The following is a 14589-nucleotide window of genomic DNA, read 5'->3' as shown; positions in this document are numbered from 1 at the left end:
GAACTCAGGTTTTGACCACCAGGCCCAGAAGTTTGTTTGTTTGTTTGTTTGTTTGTTTTTCTGTTATATAGACCAGGTAATATTCTAAGAAGCTACCTGTCTATGTCCTTCCTAGGGACACACTGATCAATTAGTCACCACCAAATGTCCCTATGGACCAAGGCATTCTGATTACTGGTACGTCCCTGTTGCGCTTTGTGGCAAAGGCACTTACCCTGTCTTTAGCTAGGAAGCACTGCCACTCAGCCTCTACCCCTCCAGGAGCCTATCGTCCCCATGAAATCAAGGAGCCCCTCTGAATGTCAGCATACTCCCGGCGATATCTGGCCTGTAAAGGTGAGCACCCACAGATTAGCTTGAGGATGTAGGTTCTCACCTCACTAATATATTTCTCAATGCCTTAGTTAGGAGAGTGTCTTCTGGGAATTTTCATGGAACATAGTTTGGGGGCTGTGCAGATCATACATGAGAAGTTCACTCCAACACTCTATATCCTTAAGCCTTTGGATTCCCTCTTCCACATGATTCCATGGAAGCTCTGGCATCTCTGCTCATTAAACATAAGCCATCTTTTTTATATATAAATGTTTTATGTTTTTATGCTATTACCATTGTCCCACTTTTCCCCCTTCACTTCCCCAGCCCACCCCCCACTTCCATAACCAGTCCCCTCACTGCTGTCCATGTCCGTGGATCCTTCATATACATTTTTTGACCTTCTCTTTACCTTCTCCCAATCAGTCCCCTCCTCCTCCTTCCCCTCTGACAGCTGCCAGTCTGTTCCATGACTCTGTGGTTCTATTGGTTCTATTTTGCTCATTAGTTTATTTCATTCATTAGGTTCCTCTTATAAGTGAGATCATATAGTACTTGTCTTTAACCAACTGGCTTATTTCACTTAGCATAATAGTCTCCAGTTCCATCCATGCTGTGGTGACAGGCAAGAACTCCTTTTTTCTTTCTGCTACATAGTATTCCATTGTGTAAATGTACCACCGTTTTTTAATTCACTCATCTACTAATGGGCACTTAGGCTGTTTCCAAATCTGGGCTATTATAAATGGCACTGCTACGAACATGTAGATGCATAAATTCTTTTCTTTGGGTTTATTCCCAGCAGTGGAATCACTGGGTCAAAAAGTAGTTCCATTTTTAGTTTTTTGAGGAGATTCCATACTGTTTCCCACAGTGGCTGCACCAGTCCGCAACCAGCCCCACAACAGTGCACTAGAGTCCCCTTTTCTCCATATCCTCGCCAGCACTTGTTTGTTGACGTATTGATGATAGCCATTCTGACAGGTGTGGGGTGAAATCTCACTGCAGTTTTAATTTGCATCTCTCTGATGAACCGAAAGCCATCTTCAAGTCCAAGTTTCAGTCAACCAATCAAGTCAACTGCTTAGAGCCACCTTCGCCACACAAGCTAACATATTAAATCCCAAATCCACATCCATGAATTCAGAATGATTTAACATTATCTTCTGCCCTTCGAATCAACTACCCTATGTATTCCCCAGGATTAGTCAAATCTTGCCATTAGCAAAAATCTTGCTATTCTTCTATTCCGTAAACTGTCTCCTCCTGGATCACAGTGTGTACCTGGCCCCTTAGAGCACACTGACATTTGACCCTCATTATGAATATAATGGCAACAAAGGGTGCTTGTGCCATGTTTGGTCAGAATAGTCGTCCGCTTCAAGGCTTCTGCCCCATGTAGGTTACCGCAGGGTTTTCAAACAAAGGAGAACTAGTCTCTTCAGACACAAGAGAGCAAGTTCTTTGCAACAGCGAAGCTCAGAGTGACTCTCCATTTCAACTGAGTCCAATCAGGTACCTCTATTCCACGTTTCGTGACCCCATCTTTCCTGACTTATATCCAAGCTCTCCTGTGGACGCCTTGGCTGTGCTGTAAATTTAACCGGTGTTTAATCCTGTGGCCCACACAAGTAAGTTTTATTTTCATTAACATTAGCTCTTTGGCTACATGGAATAAGAGATTCTTTGATGGAAGCTCTGTGATTCTCAAACCATAGCTCAAGCTGAGAATTAAATGGCCCGAATTTATCTTTTCTTTTTTTCTTGAGTGCTCCAGTGCATTCAAGACCCCATCCCGCACCACAGTCCTTGCAGCCATACTCACTCATGTGATGGTCACCTGTAGTAGTCACTTGGGCTCCCATACACTTGCTTCAGTGGGCATGGCATCAAAATCCATCCCAGGTGGTGGGATAATTACGACGCCACTATGCTGTGGATGACTCCCCAGCAGGGAGTTCAGCACTGTGCTTATGGGCAACAGAACAATCAAAGGTGTACTTTTTGAGTGTCTGTTTCCTGGGACTGCCCCTGCCCCCAATTCTGTGTCAATTAGAATTCAGTCAGGAGACAGAGTTCATAACCCATAATTTGAACAGGAGAATTTTAATATGAAGAGTTATTAACTAGCAAGAGGTAGTTCATTACTAACAGGTGTAAAGACACTAAGGGACTCAGGAGCAGTGGGAAAGAGGCATCCAGAAGAAAAAGTGTTCTGAAAGGAAAAAAAAAAAAAAAGAGCAGCAATGTACGGCTCAGCTGTGGGAGAGGGAATGATGAAGGGTCTAAGGACTGAGGGGGTCCTCATGAAGACTGGGGCTCAGGCTGCTTCGAGGAGGGTGGGGCGACCACAAGGACACAAAGAACACGCAATGCAGCCTCTGGTGGCTGAGGCTTGCTAGGAAGTGTGGGCTAGCACTGGTCTGTAGAAGCGGCCCCCTGGAAAGCGAGGCCTGAGGGAACATCTGGATCTGGTTTACAAGGTTTTGGCTCCTGTACTGGAATTTAAAAAAAAAAAAAAAAAAAAAAGGAAGGAGGACCAGTCCCTTGAAGTGACTTCCGGCCATCACCTTACAGTGTCCCGCTAGCGCCCTCTACTGGCAAAGCCTATCATTGCCCCAGCTGGCAAAAGAACTGTTCACAGGGTCCAGCTCCAGTATCACCAAGCAGGGCAAAGAAGGGTGTATCTGGAGCTCACAGACACTAAATCAACAACTGGCACGGGGGAGAAGCAGACATGGAAGGGAACAAAGGGTTCGCTAGGGGAAGAGACTGAAAGGACAAGAGTTTCTCTGCCTTTTGGGGAAGAGGGGCAGGCATGGGCTATAGCCCTGGGGAGAGAACTGTCCCCAGCCCTCTTCAAAATGAGAATGCGGTCGCATAATAAACACAGCTCAAGAAAGCCACATTGTTCAGCTTTCAAATGAACAGAAAATAAAAATTCCTGGACAGGCTCCCTCTTCCCACCCCTGGGAGTAAGTAGGAAGTGAGTTGAGATGCATTTCATTTTTCTTGAAGAGGCTTTTTCAGTTCCTTGGCTCCTGCTGACTCAGGCCACCCCCACCACTTGCGTATCCACCTGATGTTCAAACATTTATTCAACAGCATCCCTGCCAGGCCTGCCAGGGGATGAGCACTGAGTCTGGGAAGCTGCTTGACCGTGGGCCTCCACTAAGCCTGTCTCCAGCTACCTGTGCTGGCCGAGCCTGGCTTGAACAAGTGCTGAGAGGGAAGAGTGATTTGTGGACAAAAAAGAAATTGCGAACAGTTAATGTGGTTCAGGCTCAGATTTGCCAGTATTTCTGTGATGATTCCAAGAGCAAAGGCTTTGGAGTCAAGTGACATTGGTTCTAATCCTATCTTGGTTCTTTTCTATCTATGCAACCTTAAGCAATTCACCTCACTTCTCTGAGCCTGCTTCCTTATATATCAAATGGTGCTGGTAATATGGACCTCTCGGGTTGCTGGAGAGATTAGGGACAATGTCTACATTAAGTATAATGCAAGGACCCACCAGGATAAGTGCCCAGGCCCATGAGACCAAAGCCCAAACCACATGCAAGGTTTCACCAAATTCCGAAAGCAGATACTTAGACCAGTGGCCTGAGACCACTGAGCCACATCAGCCCCATTGTCACCGATGCGGTTTTTGGTTTGATTGTTCTTTTTTCTAATTACAGTTGACATTCAATATTATATTGGTTTCAGGTTTGCAGCACAGTGATTAGACGTTAAATAACGTATAAAGTGATCACCCCAATAAGTCTAGTACCCACCTGGCACCACACATAGTTGTCACAGTATTATCGACCTTGTTCCCTCGGCTGGGTTTTACATCCCTGCTTTTGTCACCGATGTGGAACCAATGGTACCCTCCTTGCAGTGGGCTCCTAAAGCGCACCGAGTCCCACCTCCTCACTGGACAGATCAGGAGAGGGAGCCCCAAAGAGAACAGATGTTCGCTCAAGGCCGCACAGCGTGGCGGTGGCTGAGCCAGCTCTGGAACCCAGCCTCATGGTATCAAGCCATTTGACCATCTGGAAGACTAAAAATAATGTGCTTAAGAATACGGGCTTTAGAGGAAGACAGACGGTTTGTGTCCTGGCCCTGCACCTTTCATTCATCCAACAAACACAAGTATTCATTGAGGCTGTGCCAGGCGCCATGCTCAGTGCAGGGGCTCAGGGGGCAGATCCACATGGCTTCAGCTCTCTCACAGTCTGGTGGGAGAGGCAGTGAGCAGACAACCAATGGACAGCAAGCCCATCGCCCGCTGTGAGAAGGCAAGTAAGGACATGTGGCGCAGGGCCCTGAGAGTGACAGGGACAGTGAGGCAGGAAGGCCCCTCAGGACAGTCAGGGGGCGCCTCTCAGGGAGGGGCTGGGACCTGGATAACAAGAAGAACCAGTCACGCAGAGACTGGTGAGGGGCATTCCAGCAACGAGCTTGAAGTGATGAGGAGAAGAAATGAGGTCAGAGAGAGGGCAAAGGCCATACCAGGCAAAGCCTCCAAGGTCAGGGCCAGGAGCTCCACTTTTACTCACAGAGCAGTAAGAGATCCCTAGAGGGTCTGAGCAGGCAAGTGATGATGCCTGGCTTTTTTGTTTATTTTTTCAAACAATCACTCTGGCTGCTGCTGTTTGTGGAACATTTGGTGGCTCTGTGACTTGAGCGAGTTGCTTCAGCTCTTTGAGCCTTGACCTCTGTAAAATGGGGATAACGGAACCTATCTCGCGGGCTCCGTTGGAGGCTGACCACGCACAGAGCACTTAGCGCCATGCCCCGTGTACGGCAAGTGCCAAATAAAGCTTCGCCGTTTACATCACCATGTCCAAAGCCTTTGTCCTCTATGCACAGGACAGAGTGTGGCCTGAACCTGCTGAAACCAGAGGTCCTTCCAATCCAGTCCACACAGCCCAGCCCCCCACTACCTTGGCAATACAACAGCTGTGGTTTGTCTTTCTTCCATTTCTCAGACGAGGCACTGGAGGCTCACTCATGGTCCAGCCTCAGTGCTCCCACCCCCCCGCCAGCACCGAAGAGGAGGCCCTCAGACTAAGGACCTCAGACACCAGAGTCCCTGCTCTCTCCACCACATGGCAAGGTAGGGTCTGTCTATGCAGTGACCCCGCTGTTTCTGCACTGCCCTTGGCCCTGGGGTGTCTATTAAGCTCTTGTCCATCAGAGGTCAGCCAAGGGAGGTCAGCAGGTTCCCAGTGAAGGGAGGCAGCCAGGGCCTGCTCTCAATTAGGGCCTTGCAAATGGCCTCAGCACCTATCAAAGTCACAGCTCCATCTCCTGGGCGCCCAATCAGAGGCCGGCAGGGAGGCCGGGAGAATAATTGCTTGGCAGGTTCCTACAGCCAGATTTATTATAACAAACAAATCCCGCTCCTGGCAGTGCTGGGCAGCTGGCCCGTCCACACTCGCAGAAATCCCATTTGCTGGGGTTGAGTGGCTAGAGGCTTCCACCCCGCTTCTGCTGGGCCCGTGGCCCTGGGCAGAGCCAGGCTGCAACATTTGTCTGTTTGTGCTCCAGGCCGCCTGTCCCAGAGGCTACCACGTCTGACACATTTCACAGCATTTGAAGATCAGTGCCTGGGCCACAAATTACTCATTTGGTGTTGCGCCAAGTAATTCTCTGGCTTTTGACAGCACCCAGATCATCCATAGAGCAAGGCCGTTAAAGGCCTAGGCTGTGGAGTCAGCCTAACCATGGGTTCAAATTCAAGTCCAGACTCTGTGATGTACTGGCTATGACTCTGGATGAGCAAACTGCCTCTCTGACTTTCCATTTCCCCATCTCTAAATGAAGGAGCTATCTCTACCTTAAAGAGCTGTTGTAGGAATTAAGTAAGAGACAAAGGGTACAAGGCACCTAATACAGTAATGGGTGCTAAACAAAAGTGATGGTGGCCATCGTTATTAACCAAGGACCTCAGTATTATGACATGAGATGGCATTTGTGGAGGGACAGTTACTATGCTAATTCCTTTTTTTTTTTAAACAATGCTAGTTCTTTTGAAACATTTTTTCTCTAAACATCATGACCAATCCTGCAAGTAGGTATTGTTACTTTGATTTTCTAGATTAGGAAACAGGGTGGTTGGGGACGTGAGCGGTGGGACGCAGAGCTGGGGGTGGGATGCTGGCTTGCTGGATCTGGAGCTGGCACTCCTCCTAACACACAGCCCACCTTCCCAGCTCCTCTGAAAGGCCATGTAAGGCCACTGGTCAGACAGATAGGCACAACCACACTCCCTCCTTCCTTCCCTCCCCATGCCAACATCTCTTTAGCACCAGTTGCAAGACCAGCCCTTTGCTAACCAATGGACACAATAAGATGAACAAAGAAACACTTCCTGCCCTTGAGGAAGTGTTTTGCCCATCAGTACCTGATGGGGGCAAATAGTAAAGCTATATCCACACTGCCCAGAACGCATGTATCAGTTAGCTTCCGCTGCATAACAAACGATCTCAAAATGTCTTGGTTTAAAAGAAAGAACAATTTATTATCTCTCCTAGTTCTGGGGGTTGGTTTGACAGCTTCTCCTAAGCTTAATCATGCAGCAACTCTCACTTCACAGGTCGACCAGGCTGGGAGGCGCAAAATGGCCTCATTTGCAGGTGTGATGGCTGGTATGTGCCATTCACAGGTTGCATTGGTTCTTCTTCACGTGTCCTCAAAGCTTCAGGTAGGCTAAACAGGTTTCCTTACGTGGCAGAGTTCCAGGAGGGCAAAGCAAAAGCTGCAATGCCCCTTGCGGTCTAGGATCCAGAACTCACTCAACGTCACTTGTGCCACACTCTGTTGGTGAAGGTCAGTCACATTCTGTTGCTTAGCCAGTGTCTGGCCTACGTCTGTGAGCCATCACGTGCGGCTCAGCAGTCAGTTCAGAATGCGGGTGGGTGGGCGAGTCTAGCTGAGTGGGATCCCAACTGACAAACTTTTCATTCAGATTAAAGGATGTTGAATTGTGTGGTAGTTAGAACGGGTCATATCCTTTCCAGCTGTCCCCAACCTTTTTGGCACCAAGGACTGGTTTCATGGAAGACAATTTTTCCACGGACCACAGTGGGGTGGGGGACGGTTTCGGGATGACTCAAGTGCATTACATTCAAGCTCACCTCCTGCTGGGCAGCCCAATTCCTCACAGGCCATGGACCGGTGCCAGTCTGCGGCCCAGAAGTTGGGGACCCCTGCTTTAACCAGTGGGAAAACTGAGGCACAGAGTCAGCCCATGTGCAAACAGCATCAGTACATCACACAGCCACAGTCTTCTCACGAAGAAACTGAGGCCCAGAAACAGGGAGTGTCTTGACCAAGGTCATATAAGCAAGTTTGTGACAGAGCCAGGAGTGACTCAGGTCCCTATCAGCCAGCCCACTCCTCCTCCTCCCACTGCACCCCCTGAGGAAGCCTTCGGCTGAGAATGACTGAACCTGGGCAGCAGGACGACATCCCCAGGTGTGTGTCTCCTCTGTGACCTCTGCTGTGAGTTCATAAATAGCCCTTTCAGCACACCTGGCACCATGCAAGGCACTTAATCACGATGCCTTCTGACCCTAATGGGATCGCCCGAATTTTACACATGCGAAACCAAACCCAGGGAGGGAAACTGGCTTGCCACCCAGGGTCTCGCAGCTGGTGGAGCCCATTGGCCTGGCACCAAAGCCTGAGCTTCCCATGCTGCCCCCAAAAGAGCTCGACCCGGATCCAGGTCCCCACAGTAAGCTCTGTGACCCTCAAAGTTCTCAAGATAAAGCCCACCGCCTGAGGAAGTGCCCCAGAGGCCTAGGAGGAGGCAGCAATAAGCCTTTGGAACCACCTCTGCAAATGGAAGGACCTGAGTGATGCTCTGGTCCACACCCCCACCACTTTATGGGCGGGAAACGGATGCCAGACCAGCACCCAGGCCTCTGACTTCCAGTCCAGGGCCCTCCCACCGCCCTGGGAGGCGGGGGCAGGTAGGCAAGCCTCAGTCAGGCTGGTCGGACACACACACGGCTGCTCTGTGGCATTCAGAGAGCACGTTTATTTACAAAGCACTTTACAAATACCAGCTTATGCCTCCCCACAGCCCCTGCGAGGTAGGTCAGTAGTCATAGCTACAGTTTACAGATGGGGAAATAGAGGCACGGAATGGGGGTGTGGCCTGCCCTATTTTAAAGACAGTTTCCCACCCACCCATCAAAAACCAAAATAAACAAAAAGCATTGATCCTCCATCCCAAAATATACCTTCTTCCTCTGAACTCTAAGGGCTGCGAGCAACCCTGACCTAACAGTGCCCTCTCCCCATTTGGCAGCCTGATCAGGAGCTGCAGGAACCTCAATGCCAGGGGCTGTAGTTCAGATTGCCACCGGCTCAGGCTGAGCAGGACCCGGCCAGTGAGGCCTGAAAGTTCTAGGCAGAGGGGACTAAGGTTATGTCTCATTCTGCAGACACTGGGTCAGGCAGGGAAGGGGCCCACGTCAGACACGGTGGGGATGGGCAGATCCTGGGTCAGGGAAGCTCAGAGCACATGTCAGGGAAGCAAATGTGGGAAGGATCGTGAGCAAAACAGCCCAGGGGCTGCAGGGGGCAGCAGTCGGGGTGGGGGGGGCTGCAGTTCCCCCTGGGGAGCCTGAGTCTGATGGGCCCACTAGCAAATCAGGGCAGAGCCCAGTCTCCCCAGGACCTTCAGGAACTGGGCCAGATGGGATTCTAGATGCCAAGGCCCAGTGCACTCCCAACACATGTCAAGCCACACTGGGTAGAACCCTGGCCTGATATACACTGCACCAAGGGCTGGGATGCAGCCAGAGGGCTTGAGCCTTGGTCCCCTAGGGCAGGCAGTTCTGAGTCCCTGTCACTCTGCCAGGCAGCGCCAGGCCCCTCAGCACAGGCCAGCACCCTATACAGGTGGGCTGGGCTGCAGTCTCACTAAGCTCCTCCTTGGCCCCCCACCTGTCCGTGGGACATGGCAAAAGGGCCTGCCCACAGCGGAAGGCAGCACCAAGATGGCCCATCATCCACTCCAGGTCTCCCTGTGGGGGCTGTGGCTGAGCAGAGTTGGGGACGCAGGTCTTCCTCGTCAGTCCGGGATGACAGGCCTGGTCCTGAGTGCACAGTGGGTGCCCCGAGCCAGGGGTCCCCGCTATCTTGACTCCAGCCCCTCCAGGTACTCCAGGGCCATATCATAGCAAAAGTGGTACTGATCCTGGGGAGAGGGAGAGAAGGGACCGTGAGCCTGGCCCCTCTCTAGTGCTGCGGAGGGAGGGCAGGCGTGAGACCTGACCCATCTTTGAGGAGAAGGGGGGAAATGGGGTAACGTTTTGGCATCACAGGATTAATTGTGGTGAGCCCAAGGTCCAACTGTGGGACCAGGTATGGGAGAGTGGGCGCTGAGGGGCCTGGCTGGGCATGAACCAGGGAGTTGGAAGTAGCACAGGGAACAAGGCACCTCACCAGGGTCTCCACCATATTGGGTTTGTAGTTCCTAAGCGTTTTGGCAGCAAAGAAAACGTCCACCAGGTTGTGGCAGCGAATCATCTCCAGGACCGTGGAGCAGGCGCAGAAGGTGCCACTGCGGCCGCCCCCATTTCTAAATGAGACAAAAAAGGTTTGGGGCAGGGCTTAGGGTAGGAGGACGAACTCCAAGGTAAAGGGCAAAGCCAAGGTGTGGGAGCCCAGAGGTGAGGGGTGGGGCCTGGGAACCCAAAAGGTGGGGCAGGGAGCCTAGAGTTGAACTGTACAGCCAGGCTAAGGGGGCGGAGTCAGATGCTGAGACTGACATTCCAAGATGAAGGTATCCAGGAAGACAGAGCCTCCAGGAGAAACAGGAGATTCTGAGAGAAAGGAGGAAGGATTACTCCAAGAGAAAGAAGTGAGACAGACAGCAACAGAGGAGGGCCATGGGGCAGCAAGCAAAGCCCGGAGAGCAGGATGGAAAACGAATACTGAGGGTACCAGTCACCCCCAGCAAGGCAGACACAGATACACCCCGAGTCAAACCGCAGCCTATCCCTGTCCCTCTCCCTCCTCTGCTCCCTGTAACTCAGGGGTTGAGGTACCGCTTGGGAGATGAGGGACTAAGCAGGCCCTCAACCCCAGTCTTTAGGAGTCTCTCCCACTAGAACTGAGAGGCCCTGAGAGCCAGGCAGGCCCACTGGACTCAGCTCCCTGTCCCTGCATCCAACACACCCAGCCCAGCACTTGGAAGGGCAAGTCTGAAAGCATGAAAAAGTGGGGGGGCAAAGGAGTGACTGCACCCAGACATGAGTGAATACATGAATTATGAGTGGGGCATGTGAACAAATGAATGAATGAATGAAAAAAGTTATATGTGAGCATTCATGAACAAAGACGAGAAATCCATTGGCTTAAAAAGTGTACTACAGTATCATGGGACTCCGACAGGACTCTAATTAAATTGGTAAAGTCAAACATCACACAGATGGTACCGGATGGTTCAGGGCTAAGTCTGCACCCTGGGAACTGACCAGGATACTCTAGGGAAGGCAGGGTCAGGCCGTCTGGGAGTGCAGGGGCTCTGGTGCCAGTCCTGAGGCCCTCTCCCACAATGGACCTTTGCCCCTGGCCCTTGGGCCCTCGACCCCTCCTGCAGCCCGAGGCAGGACCAGCACTCACAGGCAGTGCACGACAGTGCGCCCGTCCCCGCTCTCCGCCTGCCACCTGTCCACCTCGGCCAGCAGGTGCAGGAAGGCCTTCTTGGAGTCAGGTGTGTCCCGGTATGCAGACCAGCGCAGGAACTGGAAGTGCCGCACTAGCAGGTGCCCCTCCTGCAGCTGGGGTTTGGGGGGTACAGCCAGCAAGGGAACATGAGCATGGGTTACAAGGTCCCTGGTGACCTGAAGGTCATTACAGACCATACCATCACCCCAGTTCCCACCTGGGGCTCCCAGATCACTCACCCTGGAGATGTTCTGTACCCGGAAGACACGGGCCACCAAGTCTTCGTCCGCTGTACCTGACACGAACTCCACCTCCATGAGGCCATACTGCTGCCGGCCCGGCTCTGGCCAGTACTGCAGGCACGGCTGGCGGCACGTGCACAGAGATGGGAGCTGAGCAGAGCCTCCGGGCGGCTGCCACTCACACCCAGCCCCAAGGCTCCACACCTGCCCCGGGACTCCCATGCACCCTGGCCCCCCCTCACTCCAGACTCATCCTCAGAGTTCCCCACTCTCCGCACTCACCCACGAGATTACAGTGCACCCCTGCCCCAGTGCATTCTGCACAGACACACTCAGGTCGGCTGAGACGAACCCTTCACAGTGGGTGCACTGACACCCACTGCTGAGCTGCTACACAACTACACCTGACACGGTCGCACTTCCTCACGAGCACACACACATACATGAGGCTGCCTCCTTCCAGGGACCCACCCAGCAACCCCCACCCCCTGGTCTTCTCTCTCACTGCTTCTGTCTTCTGGTGTCCACTCAGAGGTGGGGTGTCCCTGATGCTGCGACACAGCTCAGCACCTGCCCAAGTCCACTCCATGGGGTCAGGGTCCTACATGTATCCCTCTGCAGGCCACGAACTCCGGACGGCAGAGGGACAGGAGGCATAGCCCCCACACAAACATTCGCAAGTGCTCCAGGCTAGTGGGTCTCAGGCCCCAGCTTCTAGTCTCAGCTCTTCCTTTGTCTGGGCCCCAGTTCCTCCGTCTGCTTCACTCTCTGACTACTCCCCATAGGGAGAGGGCACTACATTCCTCTTTTTGTGTGGAGTCCCTGCAGCCGCTTGCATTCAGGCCTTTGCACATGGTGCTCCTTCATGGATCACTCACCTCGCACTTCTTCACCTAGTTAACTCTACCCTTCCTGCCCATCTCAGCTATCACTTCCTCCAGGAAGCCCTCTCTGATACATTGTCCCACAGACTCCTCTGTCCCTCTGCTATCTCTGTCGGGTCTTGTACCTGTTTCCCCTGGACCATGAGATCTGGGAGGGGTTGCGTGTTCTCTCTCTGTCTCCCCAGTGCCCGATACAGGGCCTGGCAGGGAGCAGGCTGTAGTAAAAGGTGGCTGAATGAATGAGCAAATGGGTGACCTGTGAACGACGTCTGTGTGGGCCTCCCTCTGGGTCCCTCCCCTCTTCCTGAGCAAGGGCAGGTTCTTGCCACACGGGATTCCCTTCAGATCCCTGCCCAGGGACTGAGGTTCACCACCCTGCAGTCCCAGGTCATTTACACCAAGTGCCTGGCTCATAAAGAGCCTGGGGAACAAGTCTTCTCCAGGCGGCCACTAAGAAGATGTCATGCTCATTTTATAGCAAATCCTCCTGGCCTCCTGGGACAGAGAGCTGGGGAGGGAGGGGCACAGAGATCTAGGGGATATGGCCATGAGGGGCAGGCAGGCCGGGCATCTGCATTTCCCAGGAGCTTCAGGTTGGAGAGCCCCAAAAGGAAATGAGGCAGCCCCTCTAACTGAAGCCACTGAGCCAGTATCAGGACCAACCTCAGACTCGACTGTCACCCTCATCACCTTCATCCCTGCTGTGCACTGAGAGCCCACTGCGTGCTAGACGTGGCCCAGCGCTAAGCTCCTACGTACATCTGACATGGTCCTGACAATAACCCCATGGGAGAATAGGTGCTGTGAAGGTCCCCATTTCACAGAGCAGGAAACTGAGGCTCAAACAGTTTCCCAGATGGCGCAGTTAGAAAGTAACGGGGCTGGAACTTTACTCTGTATTACAGGTCCCCATGGTGGGCAGTTTACTTCGGCTACTGAAAAAGCAGAGGCTCTGGAAGGAGGCAGCCCAGAGTAGGGGACACAGATCTGCCACTTTGCAGCTGTGACCTTGGAGAAGTTGCTTCACCTCTCTGGGTCTTAAGTTTCTCACCTAAAGCCCATAAGTGCAAAGCACAGTCCCCGACACACAGCAAGTATTTAATAAAAAGCAGCTATTTTTCTCTAGTCCGGCAGACAAGGAAACACAGGCTCTGCGAGGGAGCATGACCTGTTGAAGGTCACTCAACAAATAGGTGGCAGAGCTGCGATCCAACCCAAATTTCAGACGTGCCCTTGAACACATGGGGGCCCTGGGCAGCGGGCAGCCCACCCGCCCAGCAGGCGAGGCCCTCACCCAGGCGGAGTTGGACTGGTGCAGCTGGTTGAGCATGACGATGGAGGTGCACCCATAGTCGTAGACCAGCCGCCAGAAGTCGGGCGTGGTGCTCTGCAGTGGGTGCAGGGTCACGATGAAGGCCGCGCTCCGTGTGTAGCTCTGCGAGGAAACTGGGACTCAGTGGGGCCTGTGTGCCGCCACGACATAGCCTGATCCCCTGCCAGCAGCTGATCCTCCCCCACCTGCCCACAAGGCTGCACCCCCCAGGACCAGGCTGCCTCCACTGGTCCTTCACAAGTTGGCCAGTACACCGAGGCCTGAGTTGGCAGGCTGAGCCCACAGGCCTCTCTAGGGTCAAAGTCCATGGCTCCCAGGAGCTAAAGAACAGAAGGTTCTCAAATGTGTGGCAAGGGAAGCTCAGGCCTGCTAGACAGAGGCTGGCTAAGCTTGCTCCCTGCCTCAGGGGCTTTGCATGTGCTATTCCTGTCGCCTAGAACAAATTTCTAGGTGTTTACATTGCTTTCTCCCTCACTTCTTCTGATCTTCAATTAATTGCCACTTGCTCAAAGAGGCCCTCCTTAAGCCTTCATCACAAACAGCCACACACAGCCCTGGCCTGTGTGGCTCAGTTGGTTAGAGCATAGTCTTTTGGACCAAAAGGTCGCAAGTTTGATCCCCAGCCGGGGCACATATGAGAGGGCAACAGATCCATGTTCCCTCTTGCGTTGATGTTCCCCTCTCTCCCTCTCCCCGTTCCTCTTTCTCTAAAAGCAATAAAAAAAAATGTCCTCAGGTGAGGATTAAAAAAAAAATTGCTACACACACAGGCTTCCAAAACCCGCAATGCATATTCCTTCTGCCTAGTTGATTTTTATAGAAATTACCAGCATCTGACATTCCATTGTATATTTGTTTAATAACTATTGCAACCCATTCCCCAAATGCAAAGTTCAAGAGATCAGAGATTCTGGAGTGTAGCCTGTACCCAGCGGCCCATTCCTACCTGGGGCTAGGGATCCAACATGACCCTCCGGGCTCAGAGGCACTCAGGGCCTTCAGAGAGCCTGCCGTCCAGCCCAGTGTGCAGACGGGCACACTAAGGCCAAGGAGTGGGCTGGGAGGGAGGTCAGATTCCTAAGTTCCCATCCCAAACTCTCCGGAACTCATGCCGCCGCCCCAGGACCCTGGCCCCTCA

At 52.5% G+C, this 14589-nt stretch overlaps 1 protein-coding gene across 2 annotated transcripts in view; it reads right to left on the bottom strand.

Moving 5' to 3' along the window:
• Positions 1-8330: 8330 nt before the first annotated feature.
• The window catches only part of PTPRU (protein tyrosine phosphatase receptor type U), a 76846-nt gene continuing 70587 nt past the window's right edge, over positions 8331-14589 (bottom strand). For both annotated transcript variants that reach the window (XM_045190753.3, XM_053921168.2), the window contains exons 26-30: positions 13413-13553; positions 11232-11357; positions 10948-11105; positions 9766-9901; positions 8331-9517 (exon numbers count right to left, since the gene is read on the bottom strand). In XM_045190753.3, coding sequence (XP_045046688.2) covers positions 9455-9517; positions 9766-9901; positions 10948-11105; positions 11232-11357; positions 13413-13553 — 624 coding nt within the window. In that variant the 3' untranslated portion in view covers positions 8331-9454. The remainder of the gene's footprint in view (positions 9518-9765; positions 9902-10947; positions 11106-11231; positions 11358-13412; positions 13554-14589) is intronic.

The sequence above is a fragment of the Desmodus rotundus genome, chromosome 3 (genome assembly GCF_022682495.2).
Source record: "Desmodus rotundus isolate HL8 chromosome 3, HLdesRot8A.1, whole genome shotgun sequence".
NCBI classification, from domain to species: Eukaryota; Metazoa; Chordata; class Mammalia; order Chiroptera; family Phyllostomidae; genus Desmodus; species Desmodus rotundus.
Note: the sequence above shows the minus strand (reverse complement) of the source record. Positions and strands in the feature narration are given on the sequence as shown.